The 19,600-nt window shown below is 42.2% G+C and overlaps 1 protein-coding gene across 1 annotated transcript in view; it reads left to right on the forward strand.

Moving 5' to 3' along the window:
* The window catches only part of LOC117303337, a 51,852-nt gene that overhangs the window by 21,370 nt on the left and 10,882 nt on the right, over positions 1 to 19,600 (forward strand). Inside the window, exon 3 of the mRNA XM_033787503.1 lies at positions 24 to 19,594. Within this exon, the coding sequence (XP_033643394.1) occupies positions 24 to 19,594 (19,571 nt within the window). The remainder of the gene's footprint in view (positions 1 to 23; positions 19,595 to 19,600) is intronic.

The raw sequence follows: 19,600 nt of genomic DNA on the forward strand, positions 1-19,600 counted from the left end.
TTTTTTTCTTTTTTTTCTTACAGGTCTTATCAGATTAATGGGTCCCAAATCTTCTAAGCGCGTAACAATTAAAGAAGACCACCTTGACAAAGACTTCGCAACCATCTCCTTCTCTGAAGATGATGAGATTACAACATCACTTGAAGACCTCAACTACAGATCCACACAAAGATCTATTGAACGACAAGGCTCTCCAAGGCAACGCCGAGCAAGATCAGCTCCAGCAAGAAGTGAGCGGATGACCACGACAACCAGGACAGAGGTGACCAGTGATTACCCTTTTGAAAGTGTTCCAACAATTGGAGTTATTCGTTTGGTACGCCCAGATAGTGCATCAGACTCTTCAGGTGTTGAAAGTGAGGTGCCGAGCAGTGAAGAATCAGGGCCCAGAGACAGGCCTATTATGCGCATGGCACAGCAGATGCTTCAAGAAAGTGTTTCTTCAAGACAATCCAAATATCACACTGATAAAAAAATGGATGAAATCCCAACTATTGGTGTTGTTAGATTGGTGCGGCCCAAAGCCTCAACTCAAGACACAAGAAGCAGGCCTGTCCACCAAGAACGAACTAATATCTTTGAGGAAACGTCCTCAACAACTTCAAGAGATGTTCCCATGTCAGAAATGCCAACGATTGGAGTCATCAAACTATTAAAGGGTAACACAAGAAGGGAGCCTACCCCAAGAACTATAGCGTCTCGTGTGGATAGAGGAACTCAACCAGAACATAGCTGGGCCCAGCTTCTGCAAGAGATGCAAAACATGGTTGAAACTGAAATCATTCATCAGACAAGAAGGCAGCTTCAGCAACCAAGGGATGAGGTTGAGGGTGTCCCTCGCAATATAGGAGTTATCAAGTTAAAGAGGCAAGATGAGACGCTGCAAGAAACTCAGACTGAAAGACCTAAAATGCAAGATGAAACAACAATGCCAAACTATAGTTGGTCTGATCTCATCCGTGAAATTGAAGACACGATTGAAAGACGCTACATGCGAATGTCTGCACCAGCACCCCGAGAAGAATCTGATGTGTCTCAGTCAGTTCAGAAACTAGGAGTTATTCAGTTGAAAGGAGCTCCAGATAAACTTATTAGAGACAGTTTCACGCAAAATTCTGGCCCTAACACAAAAGAGAAGAGCACTGGGCCAGCTTGGAGTTTCAGTGAGATGCAAGAGGAAATAGAGGAAGAAGCTCTAATGAAGTTCAAGAGAACCTTAAGTCAGCTTGAAAGGCCAGTGGAAGTACATGTTGGAGACACTCATCAAGAAACCCAGGCTGTCAGCATTATTAAGCTCAAGAAAGAACAACAACCAAAAAAGATAATCAGAGACAGTTTCACTCAGAGTTCTACCCCAGATACAAACGAAAAAAGTACAGGAACTTTATTTAACTTGAACGACATGAAGGAAGAAATTGAAGAGGAAGCTGTCAGGAAATTCAAGCGCACCTTGAGTCAATTGGAGAGACCAACAGCAGTTCTTGTTCAAGATGTTCCTGAAGAAATCCCTGCAATCAGTGTGATTAAGCTTAAAAAAGAACATCTACCTGAAAAACAAGTAAGGAATAGTTTCACTCAGAGTTCTGGTCCAAACACATACGAGAAGAGTACAGGGCCAGCATTTAATTTTGCTGAGATCAAAGAAGAAATTGAGGAAGAGGCTGTTAAAAGGTTCAAAAGAACCTTGAGTCAACTGGAGAAACCAGCTGAAGTACATGTAAAGGAGTCACATCAAGACATTACTGCCGTAAGTGTCATCAAGCTCAAGAAAGCACCCGAAGCAGAGAAGCCAAAACTTGTTAACAGAGGTGTCCAACCAGATCTGCTCTGGCGAGATGTGAAAGAGGAAATTGAAGATGAGGCAGTTGAGAAGTACAAGAAACGAATGAGACGATTCCAACCCAAAGAGGTTGTCCAAGAGAAAGTTACAGCAGTTGCTGCTCCCACTGTTAGTGTCATCAAGCTAAAGGGTCCTAAAACAAAGCCTGCTCCAGAGAAAGTGGATAATAGTTTCCAGTGCGACATGTCTGAACCCAAACCTGCAACAGAAGACCAAGTGACGGAACCAATGCGACCATGGTCTGATGTGCTGCATAATGTACGCAGAATTTTAGAGAATGAGTACAGACGTACAATCAATGAGCTTGAAACAAAGTTGACTTCCATCCCGAAAGATGAACCTGTGGTCGAAGCGGTCCCAACAGTTGCTGTCTTTAAACTCAAAGGTCCAGATGTTAAACCAGAGGCCAAGAAACCAGCAATGGTAGATGAGAAGATACAAGCTGCACCTAAAACGACGGAGCAAGAAACTAATCCAGTTAGACCTTGGAAGAATATTCTACATGATGTAAGGCAAATTCTGGAGAATGAATACAGACGTACCATTCGTGAGCTGGAAGATCAATTAACAGGCGACAAAGATGAAACTGATGGAGGGAAGACAATGGCTGTTTTCAAGCTGAATGCCCCCACAGTACCAAAAGTGAAGACAGTCAGTATGTTCACACAATGTGAAATACCTGAAACAGGAGAGCAAGGAACTGTACCAGATAGATCATGGGGAACCCTTGTTAAAGATGTTCGCAATTCTGTTGAAAATGAGTATAGGGTTACTATAAGACAACTAGAGTCTCAACTTCAAGAAAGACCGCAGGAAGAAGCAGCTAAAGGTCCAACTCGTCTAGGAATATTCAAGCTGAAAGGATCGAAACAGATGAAAGTAAAGAAACCTATTGTGCATGATAGTTTCACTCAGTCAGACGGAAAGACAACTGCAAACAAAGCCACTCATCCATCAAAGCCATGGTTTAAATTGATGAGCGAGATGGAAGAAACCATTGAAAGGAAACTGTCCACGAAAAGTTTTGAGCCTGTAAACGTTGAGTCTGAAATAGTTCAGGAGAGAGAGCAGATAGTGGAAATGACAGCTCCTGTGCTACAAGTTTCAACCACTGAAGCTACCACTCAATCCTCACAACCGGAAACAAAATCCAGTTCTTCTCAGAGTGTACAAGTAGAGACCTCTTCAAAATTGGTTCAGGCTCATGAACAGCCAAGTGTTTCGCTCCTTCAAGCCAGTACGCAAGTATCATTGGTGCAAATTGAAGAGATTCCAATCATACCAGCTTATATACAACCAGTTCAAGCCGCAGTTACTTTTCAACTTCCTGAACCCGAAAGGATGGAAATTGGAGTTCAAGTTTCTCCTGAAAGGAAGAGCAGAGCTTCATTGACTGTGAGAACAAAACTTGTCGATACTTCAGTCCAAGTCCAGGATACACATCCAGACATCCTGTCTGCTGCAACTCAAGTAGAACCATCTACGTCTGAAAGTGGCCTTCAGTCTGTTCCAAAGTGGGTAGAACTGGGTGTGCAGGTGAAGCCAGAAATGAGTGACATCCAGTCATCCATAGTTACTCAAATGGAAGAGGTGGGGACAGAAATGGAGCATGAGCTTAAGCTTACGAGTGACAAATCAACAGGAATTACAACTGTAAAAGAGCTGCTTGAAAATGGTGTACAAGTAAAACCAGACATAAAAAATAAGGTAACTGCAACAGACAAAAAGAAAGTTGTAGATGCATTTTGCCAAGCTGAAGTTTTTACCAAAAAGACTGAAACTCTTGACTCTTCTGTGCAAGCAAAGCCAGCTGTCGGTGTTGTACAAACAAGTACACTTGTTCTCAAAGTCACAGATGCTTTTACCCAAGCGCAAAGTCCGAAAGAAGATGTTGCAACTGCATCAGATGTGCCAACACAGCAAGATGAATCAGTTCAGGTTTCTATGGAAGTTGAAACAGAGCCTGCCATTATAAAGGAAGTGGTAGTAAGTGAACAATTTGCCATGCCACCATTGACAGTTCCTGTTGATGTCATCGACTCCAACACCCAGACCATTGTGCAAACAACAGAATTCACAAGTCAGTTTGAACCTCAAACACTTGAAAAGTCTACAGGAGTACAATTAAGTGGGGTCCACTTCGGTCTTCAAGCTTCAAAGAATAGCATCGACTCTTCCACAGAAACTCCACAGATTGTTCACAAGGCTAAACCGACACAGGCTCGACCACGGACTGTTGACAAAGCAACAGAATATGTTAAGTTCACGGCAGAGACAGTTCATGTTAGTATGCAATGCACAATTGAAAACAGTGATGTTGGTGTCAGTGCAGAACCCCAAACACTTGAAAGTGGCACTACAACGGAGACTAAAATACAACTGAATGTTGCTGTACAAGCTGAGAGTGAGATTGAGGTTGAAGAGTCCATTATATCAGAGAGTGTTCAGGAGGAGGCAAGGGCACTGATGAATTTGGAAGTACAAACATCTGACTCACAAACACAGACACTACCAGAAGTAGTTGAGCAGAAAGCTACCTCAATGGATGTCATAAAGACTGTAAATGTACACGTACAGAGTGTTGAATCAAAAAGCCTTCTGGATAGTGGGATCCAAGTGAAACCTGTTGTTACCTCTGTTGGTACTACACTTCTGACAAACAAAAATGAGAACGGATATCAAGTTAAACCTCAAACTATGGAGCGTGGTATGACAACAGTAGTAAGAGGCACTGCTCAACGAAAACCTCCATCACACGATAAAGTAGTTCAAGTCAAACCTGTATCAAACACAAAGACACAAGGAACAGTGACAGATAGGAAGGAGGTGCAAACAAAACCTACACAGGTTAATCCAGCAACAAATACTCAAGGACAAACATCAAAACCAGATGTCAAGGAAGCATGGAGCATGACTGAAGACCAGACTGAAGACCAGCCTGAAGAAATCTTTGAACCAATCATTGCTGAGAAAGAGATAGTGGTTGAAGCGCACATGCCCATCTTTAAACCAGACCTGGTTGAAAAAATGACCCAGGTAGCACCCAGTAGGAAGGACAATTCATCGTCAACTGATCTGTCTCAGCAAATTCAGGTCAGCACTCAATATGAGACCACTTTGGATGAAACAGCAATTCAAACCGATGTTCAACCCAAACCTGAACTGATCAGCAGTGGCTCACAAAGTGTGGTGGAAGTTGCTGATACTACAGTCCAAACAAAGATGATTACAAATGAATCCATTGGTCTGTCAACAGACATCACTCAATTTAAGACGTCCTTCGCTCAGTATGAACCAGATCAATTCAGATCCTCAGCTTCTATACAGACAACCGTTCCAACACAAAGCACAGGGTTTTCGACTCAGAAGGTTGTTTTGAAAAGCATTGGCAGTTCTCCTGTAAAACTTGATGTTAAAACATCTTCCACTCAGTACCAGAGGGCTGGCATACAAGATGGTTCGATGCAAACAGATGTTGTTGAGGAAGAACTGAACATTGTAGATGAGCGTATTGAAGTTGAGGAGACGGAAGTGCTTGAGTCTTTACCTCGTATGGAATTTATGGAGAAACAAACGCTTGAAGTTTTCTCTCCAGTTGAGTTGGTTGAGATGGAGACCCAATCAGAGTCAATTGTCATCGACGAAGCTGCATCTCAAACTGATGAGGTTTTGTTAAAAACAAATGACACTGCCACACAATATGAAACCAGCCTTAAAACTTCGGATGCCCAAACTACGCATGTGAAACTTGTTTCCACGTCTATGTCGACAGTTGGCCCAAGAGTAAATGAAGCATTTGTCCAGTACGAACCAAACCAGTTCAAATCAACTGTTTCATCACAAGCTACAGTTAGTATGCGCTCAACAGGATTATCAACGAGTAAGACCCCCTTAACAACCACAGGTATGTCAACTGCTAAACTTGATGTGACAGCTTCATCTACTCAGTACAAGATTGATACTGAAGATAGCAGCATGCAGACCGAAGAACAAGAACAGATAGAGGATTTGGTTGAGGAGGTCATCATATTTGATGAAGTTCAGACTCTTAATGAAATGCCTGATTACAGCCAACCACCTATAGAAATGGTCAATGTTGAGACACAGGCTGAACCAGTGAAGTCTGATCAAGCAGTTATGACATGCCCTGAGACTCAGGAGAAGATGACATTGACCTTGTTGAAAAAGACTACTCCTGCATCCATGCAACATGCTCCCGTAGTAATGTCTTTTGGTCAACAAATGATTTCCCAAGGGCCGAAAGTAACCTCAACAGGCACAGTTATGTCAAAGTTTGAATTACCTTCCAAACCAGTACAAGTTAACCCTTCAATGAATGCTTTCGGGCAGATGACAGAGATTGATACTGTTGATCAATGGAGCATGACAAATGTTCAACCTTTACCTGAATTGGTCAGCAGTGCTTCACAAAGCGTGGTGGAAGTTGCAGATACTACAGTCCAAACAAAGTTGATTACAAATGAATCCATTGGTCTGTCAACAGACATCACTCAATTTGAGACGTCCTTCGCTCAGTATGAACCAGAGCAATTCAGATCCTCAGCTTCTATACAGACAACCGTTCCAACACAAAGCACAGGGTTTTCGACTCAGAAGGTTGTTTTGAAAAGCATTGGCAGTTCTCCTGTAAAACTTGATGTTAAAACATCTTCCACTCAGTACCAGAGGGCTGGCATACAAGATGGTTCGATGCAAACAGATGTTGTTGAGGAAGAAATGAACATTGTAGATGAGCGTATTGAAGTTGAGGAGACGGAAGTGCTTGAGTCTTTACCTCGTATGGAATTTATGGAGAAACAAACGCTTGAAGTTTTCTCTCCAGTTGAGTTGGTTGAGATGGAGACCCAATCAGAGTCAATTGTCATCGACGAAGCTGCATCTCAAACTGATGAGGTTTTGTTAAAAACAAATGACACTGCCACACAATATGAAACCAGCCTTAAAACTTCGGATGCCCAAACTACGCATGTGAAACTTGTTTCCACGTCTATGTCGACAGATGGCCCAAGAGTAAATGAAGCATTTGTCCAGTACGAACCAAACCAGTTCAAATCAACTGTTTCATCACAAGCTACAGTTAGTATGCGCTCAACAGGATTATCAACGAGTAAGACCCCCTTAACAACCACAGGTATGTCAACTGCTAAACTTGATATGACAGCTTCATCTACTCAGTACAAGATTGATACTGAAGATAGCAGCATGCAGACCGAAGAACAAGAACAGATAGAGGATTTGGTTGAGGAGGTCATCATATTTGATGAAGTTCAGACTCTTAATGAAATGCCTGATTACAGCCAACCACCTGTAGAAATGGTCAATGTTGAGACACAGGCTGAACCAGTGAAGTCTGATCAAGCAGTTATGACATGCCCTGAGACTCAGGAGAAGATGACATTGACCTTGTTGAAAAAGACTACTCCTGCATCCATGCAACATGCTCCCATAGTAATGTCTTTTGGTCAACAAATGATTTCCCAAGGGCCGAAAGTAACCTCAACAGGCACAGTTATGTCAAAGTTTGAATTACCTTCCAAACCAGTACAAGTTAACCCTTCAATGAATGCTTTCGGGCAGATGACAGAGATTGATACTGTTGATCAATGGAGCATGACAAATGTTCAACCTTTACCTGAATTGGTCAGCAGTGCTTCACAAAGCGTGGTGGAAGTTGCAGATACTACAGTCCAAACAAAGTTGATTACAAATGAATCCATTGGTCTGTCAACAGACATCACTCAATTTGAGACGTCCTTCGCTCAGTATGAACCAGAGCAATTCAGATCCTCAGCTTCTATACAGACAACCGTTCCAACACAAAGCACAGGTTGTTCGACTCAGAAGGTTATTTTGAAAAGCATTGGCAGTTCTCCTGTAAAACTTGATGTTAAAACATCTTCCACTCAGTACCAGAGGGCTAGCATACAAGATGGTTCGATGCAAACAAATGTTATTGAGGATTATGTTGAAGTTGAGGAGACCGAAATGCTTGAGTCTATCCCTCGTATGGAAGTAATGGAGGAGGTCATCAGAGTTGAAGAAGTTCAGACTCTTAATGAAATGCCTGATTACAGCCAACCACCTGTAGAAATGGTCAATGTTGAGACACAGGCTGAACCAGTGAAGTCTGATCAAGCAGTTATGACATGTCTTGAGACTCAGGAGAAGACGACATTGACCTTGTTGAAGAGGACTATTCCTGCATCCATGCAACATGCTCCCGAAGTATTGTCTTTTGGTCAACAAATGATTTCCCAAGGGCCGAAAGTAACCTCAACAGGTACAGTTATGTCAAAGTTTGAATTACCTTCCAAACCAGTACAAGTTAAACCTTCAATGAATGCTTTCGGGCAGATGACAGAGATGGATACTGTTGACCAATGGAACATGACGGAGGAAATTGAGTTTCATGATGCAACTTCAACTGAGGATGCAAATGTTCAGGTGGAACCAGTTACCTCAAGCATTGCATCTGAGGTACATCCAGATACCTTAGACCAAACAACCATGTTCCATCCTAAAACAAGAGAGGTTCCTTCTCAGATGTCTGTTAACCATGCCACTGTTCATGCACAAGCATCAGTGAAGCTAAACTCAATGTCATCACAAACTCAAGAAGACAAAATCAAGAAGAAGAGCGCAGCAGTTCAGACCCAAAGGTATCTAGTCACAAGTACAAGCTATGTCCAGTTGAAAGAAAAGACATATCAACCTATTGATCATTCTGGTGACTTGGTTGGTATTAAACCTCGTGGGACGCCTACAATGGAAAACAAGCACATGCAGGCCGCAGTTACTATGGTTAACAGCACAGCGCAGTATGTTGGTCCGGAGAATGTAGCAAGAGGTCTTCAAACAGATGAAATTCAACCGGATGAGCTGATTGAAGTAACTGATATGGAGGTACAAACAAACCCTGTAACAATAATTGACTTTGTTCCAGTTCTAGTTGACTCTACTGTTCAGTATGAATCAAGGTATTACTATAGTGAATCAACTCAGGTTGAAATACCCACTATGCATCGCCATGTTCATGCTGTAGTCCCAATCGAATCAAAAGAGACGGCAACACCAATCATCAAGGTTAACCCATCATCAAGCCAAACAGATGTCTACCGAGGTGAGGATATCAGTTCCCAGACTGATGCGATGGCTGAAGAATCTATCATAACATCTCAAACGATTGAATCAGTTCAGTATGCTGCACCACCAATGTCTTTACCAGAGACACAAGTAGCAGTATCACAAACGGATAACATCTCATCTACTGACCAAAGCACATCAGTTCAATTTCCAATGGTACAGCATAGCAATGTCCAGGTTAGTCCCCTCACACAGAACACCAACACTATGACACCTGTGAAACAGTATTTACAAAAGTCTGTGCAGGAAAAGCCTACAGTTTTGTCACAGATGCTGCAAACATTTCCAAACGTCAGAGTGGGTTCTACTTGGACCGACAGGTGGAGTATCAAAAACGCGGCTTCACAGTTTGAGATGACAACTGTTGATAATTCTTCTGGCCAAACACAAACCTATCCATCGTATGATAGTAGTTCACAAACAGATACAATCCCTGAGCCGGAGCCTTTTATTGTGCCCGATTTTGTTCAAACAGTCCAACTTTCGCCACCCATTTTGCTTCCTGAAATGTCGTCTGCAGAGTCCCAAACAGATATTGTCAAGTCCAATGAACTTGGTACTTTCATGGAACTTCCAGTTCGAGAAGCACAGAGTGTTCAAACATTCATGGAAACAGTTCAAAGGAGTACCTCGCCTATTCTGCAGGAGTTAAAGGATGCTATCACACAGTATGAAGCTGATCTGAAAGATTTAGGTGTACAGGTGAAACCTAATGTTCTTGATAAAGAAATGGAAACATTAATGGTTACGCTACAGGATGCTGCAATTCAGTATGCTACCCTCTACAGAGAGGATAAGCCAGTACAGTTTTCTCCTGAAGTTTCTGAGCAAGAAACATCAACACCTCAAACAATATTCAAGGAAAGCTACACTGTGGCTATGTCAATTCCATATTCATCAAAAACCACCCAGATTGTCATAGAAAACACGGACAAAGGAACTGCACCAGAAACTACACAAGGTGTTACCTCTGTTGACCATAGCACAGCTATGAATCTTCCAAAGCTTCAGAGTAGCCATGTTCAAGTGGCACCTGAAATGCAAGATATTAACACGATGACGACTGTGATGCAGTTTGCTCCAAAAGCTGTTCAAAAGGATACTGAGATGTTGTCTCAATCAATGCAGGCTTACCCAGATATCAATGAAGGGTCTACCTTCACAGAGAAGCCAAACATCAATGATCAAGCCTCCCAATATGATGTTGTTGGAAAGCATGTCTCGGTACAGATAGTTCCAGAGTTAAATGATGCTTTCACTTCCTCTGAAGTGATCGTCAAGGAGTTAATCGAGTCAGAAACGCAATACGTCCTAGAATCAAAGAACTTTGAAACTCAAACAGTAATATCAACACAAGATCAGGCCTCATTTAAGGATGTTGAAATGCAAGAATCTATTTGTCAGACAGAACTTACTATTGAAGATCTTGAAGAAATGATAGAAAGTCTAAGACAACAGGAAGAACTTGTCATGGAGGATGTGGTTATTCCCCAACAGCTGGCTCCTGTTCACAGTGAGATGAAATTCCCGGTATGGACTGAAGACTTGGAAGTTCAAACTTTCTTGGACACAGTTCAAAGGAGTACCTCTCCCATACTTCAAGAAGTGAAAGATGCCATCACACAGTATGAAGCTGATCTAAAAGAGTTAGGTGTACAGGTAAAACCTAACGTTCTTGATAAAGAAATGGAAACATTCATGGTTACGCTACAGGATGCTGCAATTCAGTATGCTACCCTCTACAGAGAGGATAAGCCAGTACAGTTTTCTCCTGAAGTTTCTGAGCAAGAAACATCAACACCTCAAACAATATTCAAGGAAAGCTACACTGTGGCTATGTCAATTCCATATTCATCAAAAACCACCCAGATTGTCATAGAAAACAAGGACAAAGGAACTGCACCAGAAACTACACAAGGTGTTACCTCTGTTGACCATAGCACAGCTATGAATCTTCCAAAGCTTCAGAGTAGCCATGTTCAAGTGTCACCTGAAATGCAAGATACTAACACGATGACGACTGTGATGCAGTTTGCTCCAAAAGCTGTTCAAAAGGATACAGAGATGCTGTCTCAATCAATGCAGGCTTACCCAGACATCAATGAAGGGTCTACCTTCACAGAGAAGCCAAACATCAATGATCAAGCCTCCCAATATGATGTTGTTGGAAAGCATGTCTCAGTACAGATAGTTCCAGAGTTAAATGATGCTTTCACTTCCTCTGAAGTGATCGTCAAGGAGTTAATCGAGTCAGAAACGCAATATGTCCTAGAATCAAAGCACTTTGAAACTCAAACAGTAATATCAACACAAAATCAGGCCTCATTTAAGGATGTTGAAATGCAAGAATCTCTTTGTCAGACAGAACTCACTATCGAAGATCTTGAAGAAATGATGGAAAGTCTAAGACAACAGGAAGAACTTGTCATGGAGGATGTGGTTATTCCCCAACAGCTTGCTCCTGTTCACAGTGAGATGAAATTCCCAGTATGGACTGAAGACATGGAAGTTCAAACTTTCTTGGAAACAGTTCAAAGGAGTACCTCTCCCATACTTCAAGAAGTGAAAGATGCCATCACACAGTATGAAGCAGAACTGAAACATTTTGGCGTGCAGGTACAACCCGATGTACTAGATAAAGAGATGGAAACATTTATGGCAACACTGTGCGATGCTGCCATGCAGTATGTTTCCCTCTACAAGGAAGACAAACTAACACAAATTTATCCTGATGTTCAAGACCAAGGGTCCTCAACAACAAAAAAGCTGTTCAAGGAAAGCTCCACAGTCACCCTGTCAAATCCTCAAGTATCTAAAAAGACACAGATTTCACCAGAAAACATTGACAAGTGGACTCAAAGAGAGGCATGTATGGCAGATGTTCACATTCAGGCTAGACCAATGCTTCAAGATTCACTATCACAGACAGAAGAGCTCTTGAGAGAAGACATAGAACTCCTGTTAAAACCCTTACAAAGAAGGCAGGTTAGATTGCAATTGAAAACGTACAAGGAGACAAAAGAAATTGACATTCAAACAGAGCCAGTCATAATTAAATCTGTCGTACCAGATGATGAGAGAGACTCTTGGCTTGACAGTGGCATTGACACAGATGTTCAAACTGAACCAGTCGTTATATTATCTGATGTTGAGTCAGAAATCGATATGATCGATGAGAAGAGTCAAACTTACCAAGTTGATATGATTGATGTTGACATTCAAGTTGAGAGCAGAGAAAAGAAAGACACAATTTCACAAACTCTTCACAAGACCCAGTTACCTAAAACTGTACAGACAGAACTGAAGGTGAATTCTGCAAGCACTTCAACAGTGAACCCAGTGGCTAAACAGATTTCATCACAAACCAGTCCCACAAAGATGGTCAGTAAAGGATTTCAGTTTGAGCCAATACCATACCTGACTAATGAAGATACCAATACACAGACTCCAACTGTAATGACTAAGGAGCGAGGAACCCATGTCTGTGATCTACAAGTCGATACTTCAACCACACAAACTGATGATACGCCAATTATTGAATCAGAAGTGATTACAGTATGCAACTCCCAACCTGAAGAGTCACAGATGTCCTTTTTGGTCCCTGAACTAAGTGATGTTTCAGTCCAAGCTAGTGCTGAGGTAACTCACGGAGATAGTCAGACAACTACAGTCAAAACTACTGATAGGCCATCTTCACCTGGAATCAGTTATACAGTTGCTGGATCCCAGACTAGCAATCCCGAGCGTAGAACAACAAACACACAGTATGAAGCAAGTGGTATCCCAATAAAGACACAGACAGACAAAACAGTCACAGCAAACAGGGGTATTGTAACAGACCAGGTCATTTTACTGGACAGTTGTCTTCAGACTTTCTTGGATAGCAAACCTGAAATAGTAGACAGGTCAATACAGCATGCCACACTTGTCATCACTGGACACTCTCAGACAGAGATGACCGAATTTCAGAATAAAGAAATGCAGACAGACACAGTTGAGGAAGAATTTGCTGACATGCAACCAGAAGCACTGGAAGCATTTACACAAACCACAAATGAAATGGTCAGTGTGGTAGCGCAGACAGATAGAAAAGCCTTCACTGAACACGGCACTGATGCACCAGTGAGTAGACTGAAGACTACTGGATCGCAGGTGAAACAAGTAACACAAAAGACAGTTGCTAGCACCCAAACTCAGAAGAGAATCACCAGAAGTGAGGGAATGGTTACAAAGGGAATCACATCTTCAAGTACATCTGTACAGACAGACGAGATCCATGTACGCATTGTTGAAGAAGTAATAGCTCCAGTTTTCAATCCACCAGTATTTGCTGCATTTAAACCAGAGACCAAACCTGAATCACAAGATTTCTCAACTCAAACTGCAACTCGAACAGTTGATAAGTCTATTCAGCATGACAGCGAAAACTCACAGTTTAATATTTTCTCAACAAGAGTGATAAAGGGAGAAGTAACTCCATCAGTTGTTAGTGAGGCTTCCTTTACCCCAAGAAAGACACATTTCATCAGTCACTTGGAAACAACAGCATATCCAAAGGAAGAAAGACTGACATATAAGCACTTTGCTGATGTCCCGACACAAGTTAAACCTGAAGTTGATCATGTCCGGGTCCAAGTACAGCCTATTCAAGATGATCATTCAACGGAAACTGAAGAACGTGTTTGCAAAAATGCTGAAATGCAGACGGACTTCTCAGATGAGCCATTGGAGGAAATAATCAGAGTAAGTCATGTACCTGAACAGCAGATGTCATACTTGGACTTGGGGCCAATGCTTGTTGACAGTGGTACACAGGCATACCCGCAAACAAGTGAGCATGGTATGTCAACTGTCAAGCCACTGGATGTACAGACATCCTTCCTTGATTTAGGTCCGATCTTACTAGACAATGGCACACAAGCTAGCCCAAAGACCAGAGAGCACGGGATGTTGACTCTGATGCCATTAGAACCACTTCCAGCTTGGACTCAAACAGAGCTCCGCACAGAAGACAATGGTGCCCAATATGAGGGATCTGCTGAGAGTGTCATGAGCCAAACAATACTTGATATACAAGAACAGAGTACATTCACTGCCATAGAGGTTCGACAGGAAAGCTCACAAGCAACAACTGACAAAAAAGATGCACATGTACAAGTTAAAACTGAACGGGAGGTCAGTGTGATGACATCTGGCATCCAGACAATAGTTATTCATGAAGAGAAACCTCAAATGATGGACATGGCAGTACAGTTCAGACCTGTTAATATTCATCAAGGTACTGTCACTAACAAGGTTACCTGTGTAAGTTCCTTCAGTAACACTGACCGTGTGAACATGAAACCAGCAATGGTTCAGGTTTCAATGAAACCAGAAACTGCTGCACAAGCAACGTCTACACTGAAGAAAGAAGTCAAGGATACAACAACTCAGGCGCACACAACTTCTAATGATGCCTCTAATCAGCATGATGATGTTCCTGACTCGGCAGACAAGGGTCTTCAGATTAATCCAGTCATGGTTGATGATTCGTCAGAAACTGTGCAATTAAGAAATGTTAATCAGTTAACACAGGTTGATCTAGGCAGTGCAAGACCACAAATGAATGATGCTGCTATACAGCACAGCATAGAGAGGGTGTCCATGAAACAAGCAACAGTACAAGTTGAAATGAAACCTGAGACACATGCTCAAGCCACTTTGACAACACGCACATACTTGAAGGATACAACCACTCAGGCGGAGACATTATCTTATGATGCATCTATTCAGCATGATAATGTTCCTGATTTGGCAGACAAGGGTCTCCAGATAAATCCAGTAATGGTTGATGATTCATCAGAGACTGTGCGTTTAATCAATGTTGATCGTCGTACTCAAGTCGATATGGATGGGCTACGGACATTAATGAATGATGCTTCTATGCAGCATAGTCCAGTAAAGAAAACAACTGACAAATTATCTCAGATTTATCCCAATTCAAAGGAAACTGGAGTATCCACTGAGATAAAGACTAGTAACACGTCAAGCCAGGCAGAATTCATCAAAGAAATAGAAGTGGTCCATGCAGTAACTGCTGAGAACCAACATGCTGCTTTCTTTGTTCCCGAAACTAAGAGGACGGACAATAGTGTTCAAACATTTAATGATTATGTCGATCGAGCATCCTCACCATTTAATCTGGAAAAGGCTGACTCTTCCGTTCAACATCAACCTTCATATGAATCACAGAACGTACAAACAGAACATGACCATGTTGAGCGAGCATCCTCACCAGTTGGACCTGACTACACAGAGGGTTGGTCTCAGACCAGGTCAAGTACCTCAGAGATTGGACTTCAGATCCAGGGTAAGGTTCAACAGGCAAGTTCACAAGCAACAACAGAAAACAGAGATGCTGAGATGCAAGTGGAAGCTGAACAGGTAAAAATAACAACAATTGGTATACAGACAGCTACTGTACATGAAGAGAGGCCCAAGATGATCGAAATGGGAATGCAGTTCAAACCTACAAACATTGAGCAGGGCACTCTTACAGAGAAAATTGGATTCAGTAGCTCTTTCAGTAACACAGAGAAGGTAATCACTAAAGCGGCAGTGGTTCAAGTGCAACTTAAACCTACAACAGAAGAAAGCTCTACTGTCACTGCCTTCACAACTTCTGTTGAACGCTCTGTCCAACATCAACCATCTCATGTATCGCAGAATGTCCAGACAGAACATGATTTTGTTGAGCGAGCATCATCTCCAATGGTTAATGACATCACTGAAGGATGGTCACAGACGAAATACACTACATCTGTTGAAAGCTCTGTCCAACATCAACCATCTCATGAATCACAGAATGTCCAGACAGAACATGATAATGTTGAGCGCGCATCCTCTCCGTTGGTTCATGACATCACTGAAGGATGGTCACAGACGAAATCTACTACATCTGTTGAAAGCTCTGTCCAACATCAACCATCTCATGAATCACAGAATGTCCAGACAGAACATGATTTTGTTGAGCGAGCATCCTCTCCATTGGTTCATGACATCACTGAAGGATGGTCACAGACGAAATCCTCTACTTCCGTTGAAAGCTCTATCCAACATCGACCATCTTATGAATCACAAAATGTCCAGACAGAATGTGATAATGTTGAGCGAGCATCTTCTCCATTGGGTCATGAATACATTGAAGGATGGTCACAGACAAAGTCCCCTACTGCAGTTGAAAGCTCTATCCAACATCAACCATCTCATGAATCACATAATGTGCAGACAGAACATGATAATGTTGAGCGCGCATCCTCTCCATTGGTTCATGATGTCATTGAAGGATGGTCACAGACAAAGTCAACCATTTCCGTTGAAAGCTCTGTCCAACATCAACCATCGCATGAATCACAGAATGTGCAGACAGAACGTGCTAATGTTGAGCGAGCATCCTCTCCATTGGGTCATAACATCACTGACAGTGCATCTCAGACAAAGGTCAGTTCCACGGAAGTTGGGTTTCAGATCCAAAGCAAAGTCCAACAGGCAAGTTCACAAGCAACAACAGAGAACAAAGATGCTGAGATCCAAGCTGAGACTGAAAAGGTCGAAATGACAACAACTGGTTTCCAAACAAGCACGATCCACGAACACAAACCCAAGATGATGGATATTGGAATGCAATTCAAACCAACCAATACTGAACAGGCTACTCTTACAAACAAAGTTGGACTGATTAGCTCTTCAAGTAATACTGAGCAAGTCGAGGTGAAACAAGCAACAGTTCAAGTTGCTAGTAGACCACAAACACTGGCACAAGCAACCCTAACTACACCTAGGACATCAAAAGATACTACAACCCAAGTCCAGACAATATATCGTGATGCCTCGATCCAACATGGCAACCTTACTGACTTTGTGCACAAGGGTCTGCAAATAAATCCTGTTCTGGTTGATAATTCATCTGAAACAAAACAACTAAGAAGTAGTGATCATGCAACTCAAGCTGACAGGCTGGTACCAACAACAAATGACGTAGCCACACAGCAAAACCAGGACAAGAGCACAAAAGAACAGACCTGCCAAATCCATCCTTCTTTTGCAGAGGTTTCAGTATCTACTTTTGTCAAAATGACTGACAATTCGTGTCAGTCCGAGACAATTCAGGAAGAAAAAATTATTTGTGCAGTTGTAACAGAAACACAGCATGCTGCTCTCTCAATCCCTGATACTGAAAGAACTGACAGGTTTGTTCAACATCAACCTTCATATGCATCACAGAACGTACAAACAGAACATGACCATGTTGAGCGAGCATCCTCACCAGTTGGACCTGACTACACAGAGGGTTGGTCTCAGACCAAGTCAAGTACCTCAGAGATTGGACTTCAGATCCAGGGTAAGGTTCAACAGGCAAGTTCACAAGCAACAACAGAAAACAGAGATGCTGAGATGCAAGTGGAAACTGAACAGGTAAAAATAACAACAATTGGCATCCAGACAGCTACTGTACATGAAGAAAAACCTCAGATGATTGAAATGGGAATGCAGTTCAAACCTACAAATATTGAGCAAGGCACTCTTACAAAGAAAGTTGGATTCAGTAGCTCTTTCAGTAACACAGATAAGGTAATCACTAGAGAAGCAGTGGTTCAAGTGCAGATGAAACCTAAAATGGAAGAACGATCAACTGTTACTTTGGCAAAGATTTCCAGAGACACAACAACTCAGGTCATGACAACAGCTTGTGATGCTTCTATTCAGCATGACCTACAAGAACTGGCTGACAAAGGCTTTCAGGTTAATCCAGTTATGGTTGATGATTCATCTGAAACAAACACTCCAAAACATGTAGATCGACCAACTCAGGTTAACTTGAACACTCCAAAGACTGACTTTAATGTCCAACATCATCCTTCATGTGATTCACAGAACATACAGACAGAGTGTGACAATGTGGATCGAGCATCCTCTCCACTTGGATGTAATTACACTGATGGGTCATCTCAGACAAAGTCCACCACGTCTGTTGAAAACTTTGTCCAACACCAACCACTCTATGAATCACAGAATGTGCAGACAGAGCATGACAATGTTGAGCGAGCATCATCTCCAATGATTCATGACATCACTGAAGGATGGTCCCAGACAATGTCCACTGCTTCTGTTGATTGCCCAATTCAAGTCCAAATGGTGACTCCAACGAATGAATTCTCTCTTCAACACCAACCATTGTTTGAATCACAGAATGTGCAGACAGAGCATGACAATGTTGAGCGAGCATCATCTCCATTGGTTCGAGACATCACTGAAGGATGGTCTCAGACTACGTCTACCGCGTCTGTTGATTGCCCAATTCAAGTCCAAATGGTGACTCCAACGAATGAATTCTCTCTTCAACACCAACCTTTGTTTGAATCACAGAATGTGCAGACAGAGCATGACAATGTTGAGCGAGCATCTTCTCCATTTGTTCATGACATTACTGAAGGATGGTCTCAGACTATGTCCACTACCTCTGTTGACCGCCCAATCCAAGTCCAAATGATGACTCCAACGAATGAATTCTCTCTTCAACACCAACCATTGTTTGAATCACAGAATGTGCAGACAGAGCATGACAATATTGAGCGAGCATCTTCTCCATTGATTCATGACATTACTGAAGGATGGTCTCAGACTAAGTCCACCACGTCTGTTGAAAACTTTGTCCAACACCAACCATTGTTGGAAACACAGAATGTGCAGACAGAGCATGACAATGTTGAGCGAGCATCTTCTCCATTGGTTCATGACATTACTGAAGGATCGTCTCAAACTAAGTCCACTACGTCTGTTGACAACTTTGTCCAACACCAACCATTGTTGGAATCACAGATTGTGCAAACAGAGCATGACAATGTTGAGCGAGCATCTTCTCCATTTGGTCGTGATTACACTGATAGTTCATCTCAGACAAAGTCTAGTACTTTTGTTGAAAACTCTGTCCAACACCAACCACTCTATGAATCACAGAATGTGCAGACAGAGCATGACAATGTTGAGCGAGCATCTTCTCCATTGGTTCATGACATTACTGAAGGATGGTCTCAGACTAAGTCCACTACTTGTATTGATCGCCCAATTCAAGTCCAAATGGTGACTCCAACGAATGAATTCTCTCTTCAACATCACCCATTGTTTGCATCACAGAATGTGCAGACAGAGCATGACAATGTTGAGCGAGCATCATCTCCATTGGTTCGAGACATAACTGAAGGATGGTCTCAGACTAAGTCCACTACGTCTGTTGACAACTTTGTCCAACACCAACCATTGTTGGAATCACAGAATGTGCAGACAGAGCATGACAATGTTGAGCGAGCATCTTCTCCACTGGTTAATGACATAACTGAAGGATGGTCTCAGACTAAGTCCACCACGTCTGTTGAAAACTTTGTCCAACACCAACCATTGTTGGAAACACAGAATGTGCAGACAGAGCATGACAATGTTGAGCGAGCATCTTCTCCATTGGTTCATGACATTACTGAAGGATCGTCTCAAACTAAGTCCACTACGTCTGTTGACAACTTTGTCCAACACCAACCATTGTTGGATTCAGAGATTGTGCAA

The sequence above is a fragment of the Asterias rubens genome, chromosome 19 (genome assembly GCF_902459465.1).
Source record: "Asterias rubens chromosome 19, eAstRub1.3, whole genome shotgun sequence".
Taxonomy (NCBI): domain Eukaryota; kingdom Metazoa; phylum Echinodermata; class Asteroidea; order Forcipulatida; family Asteriidae; genus Asterias; species Asterias rubens.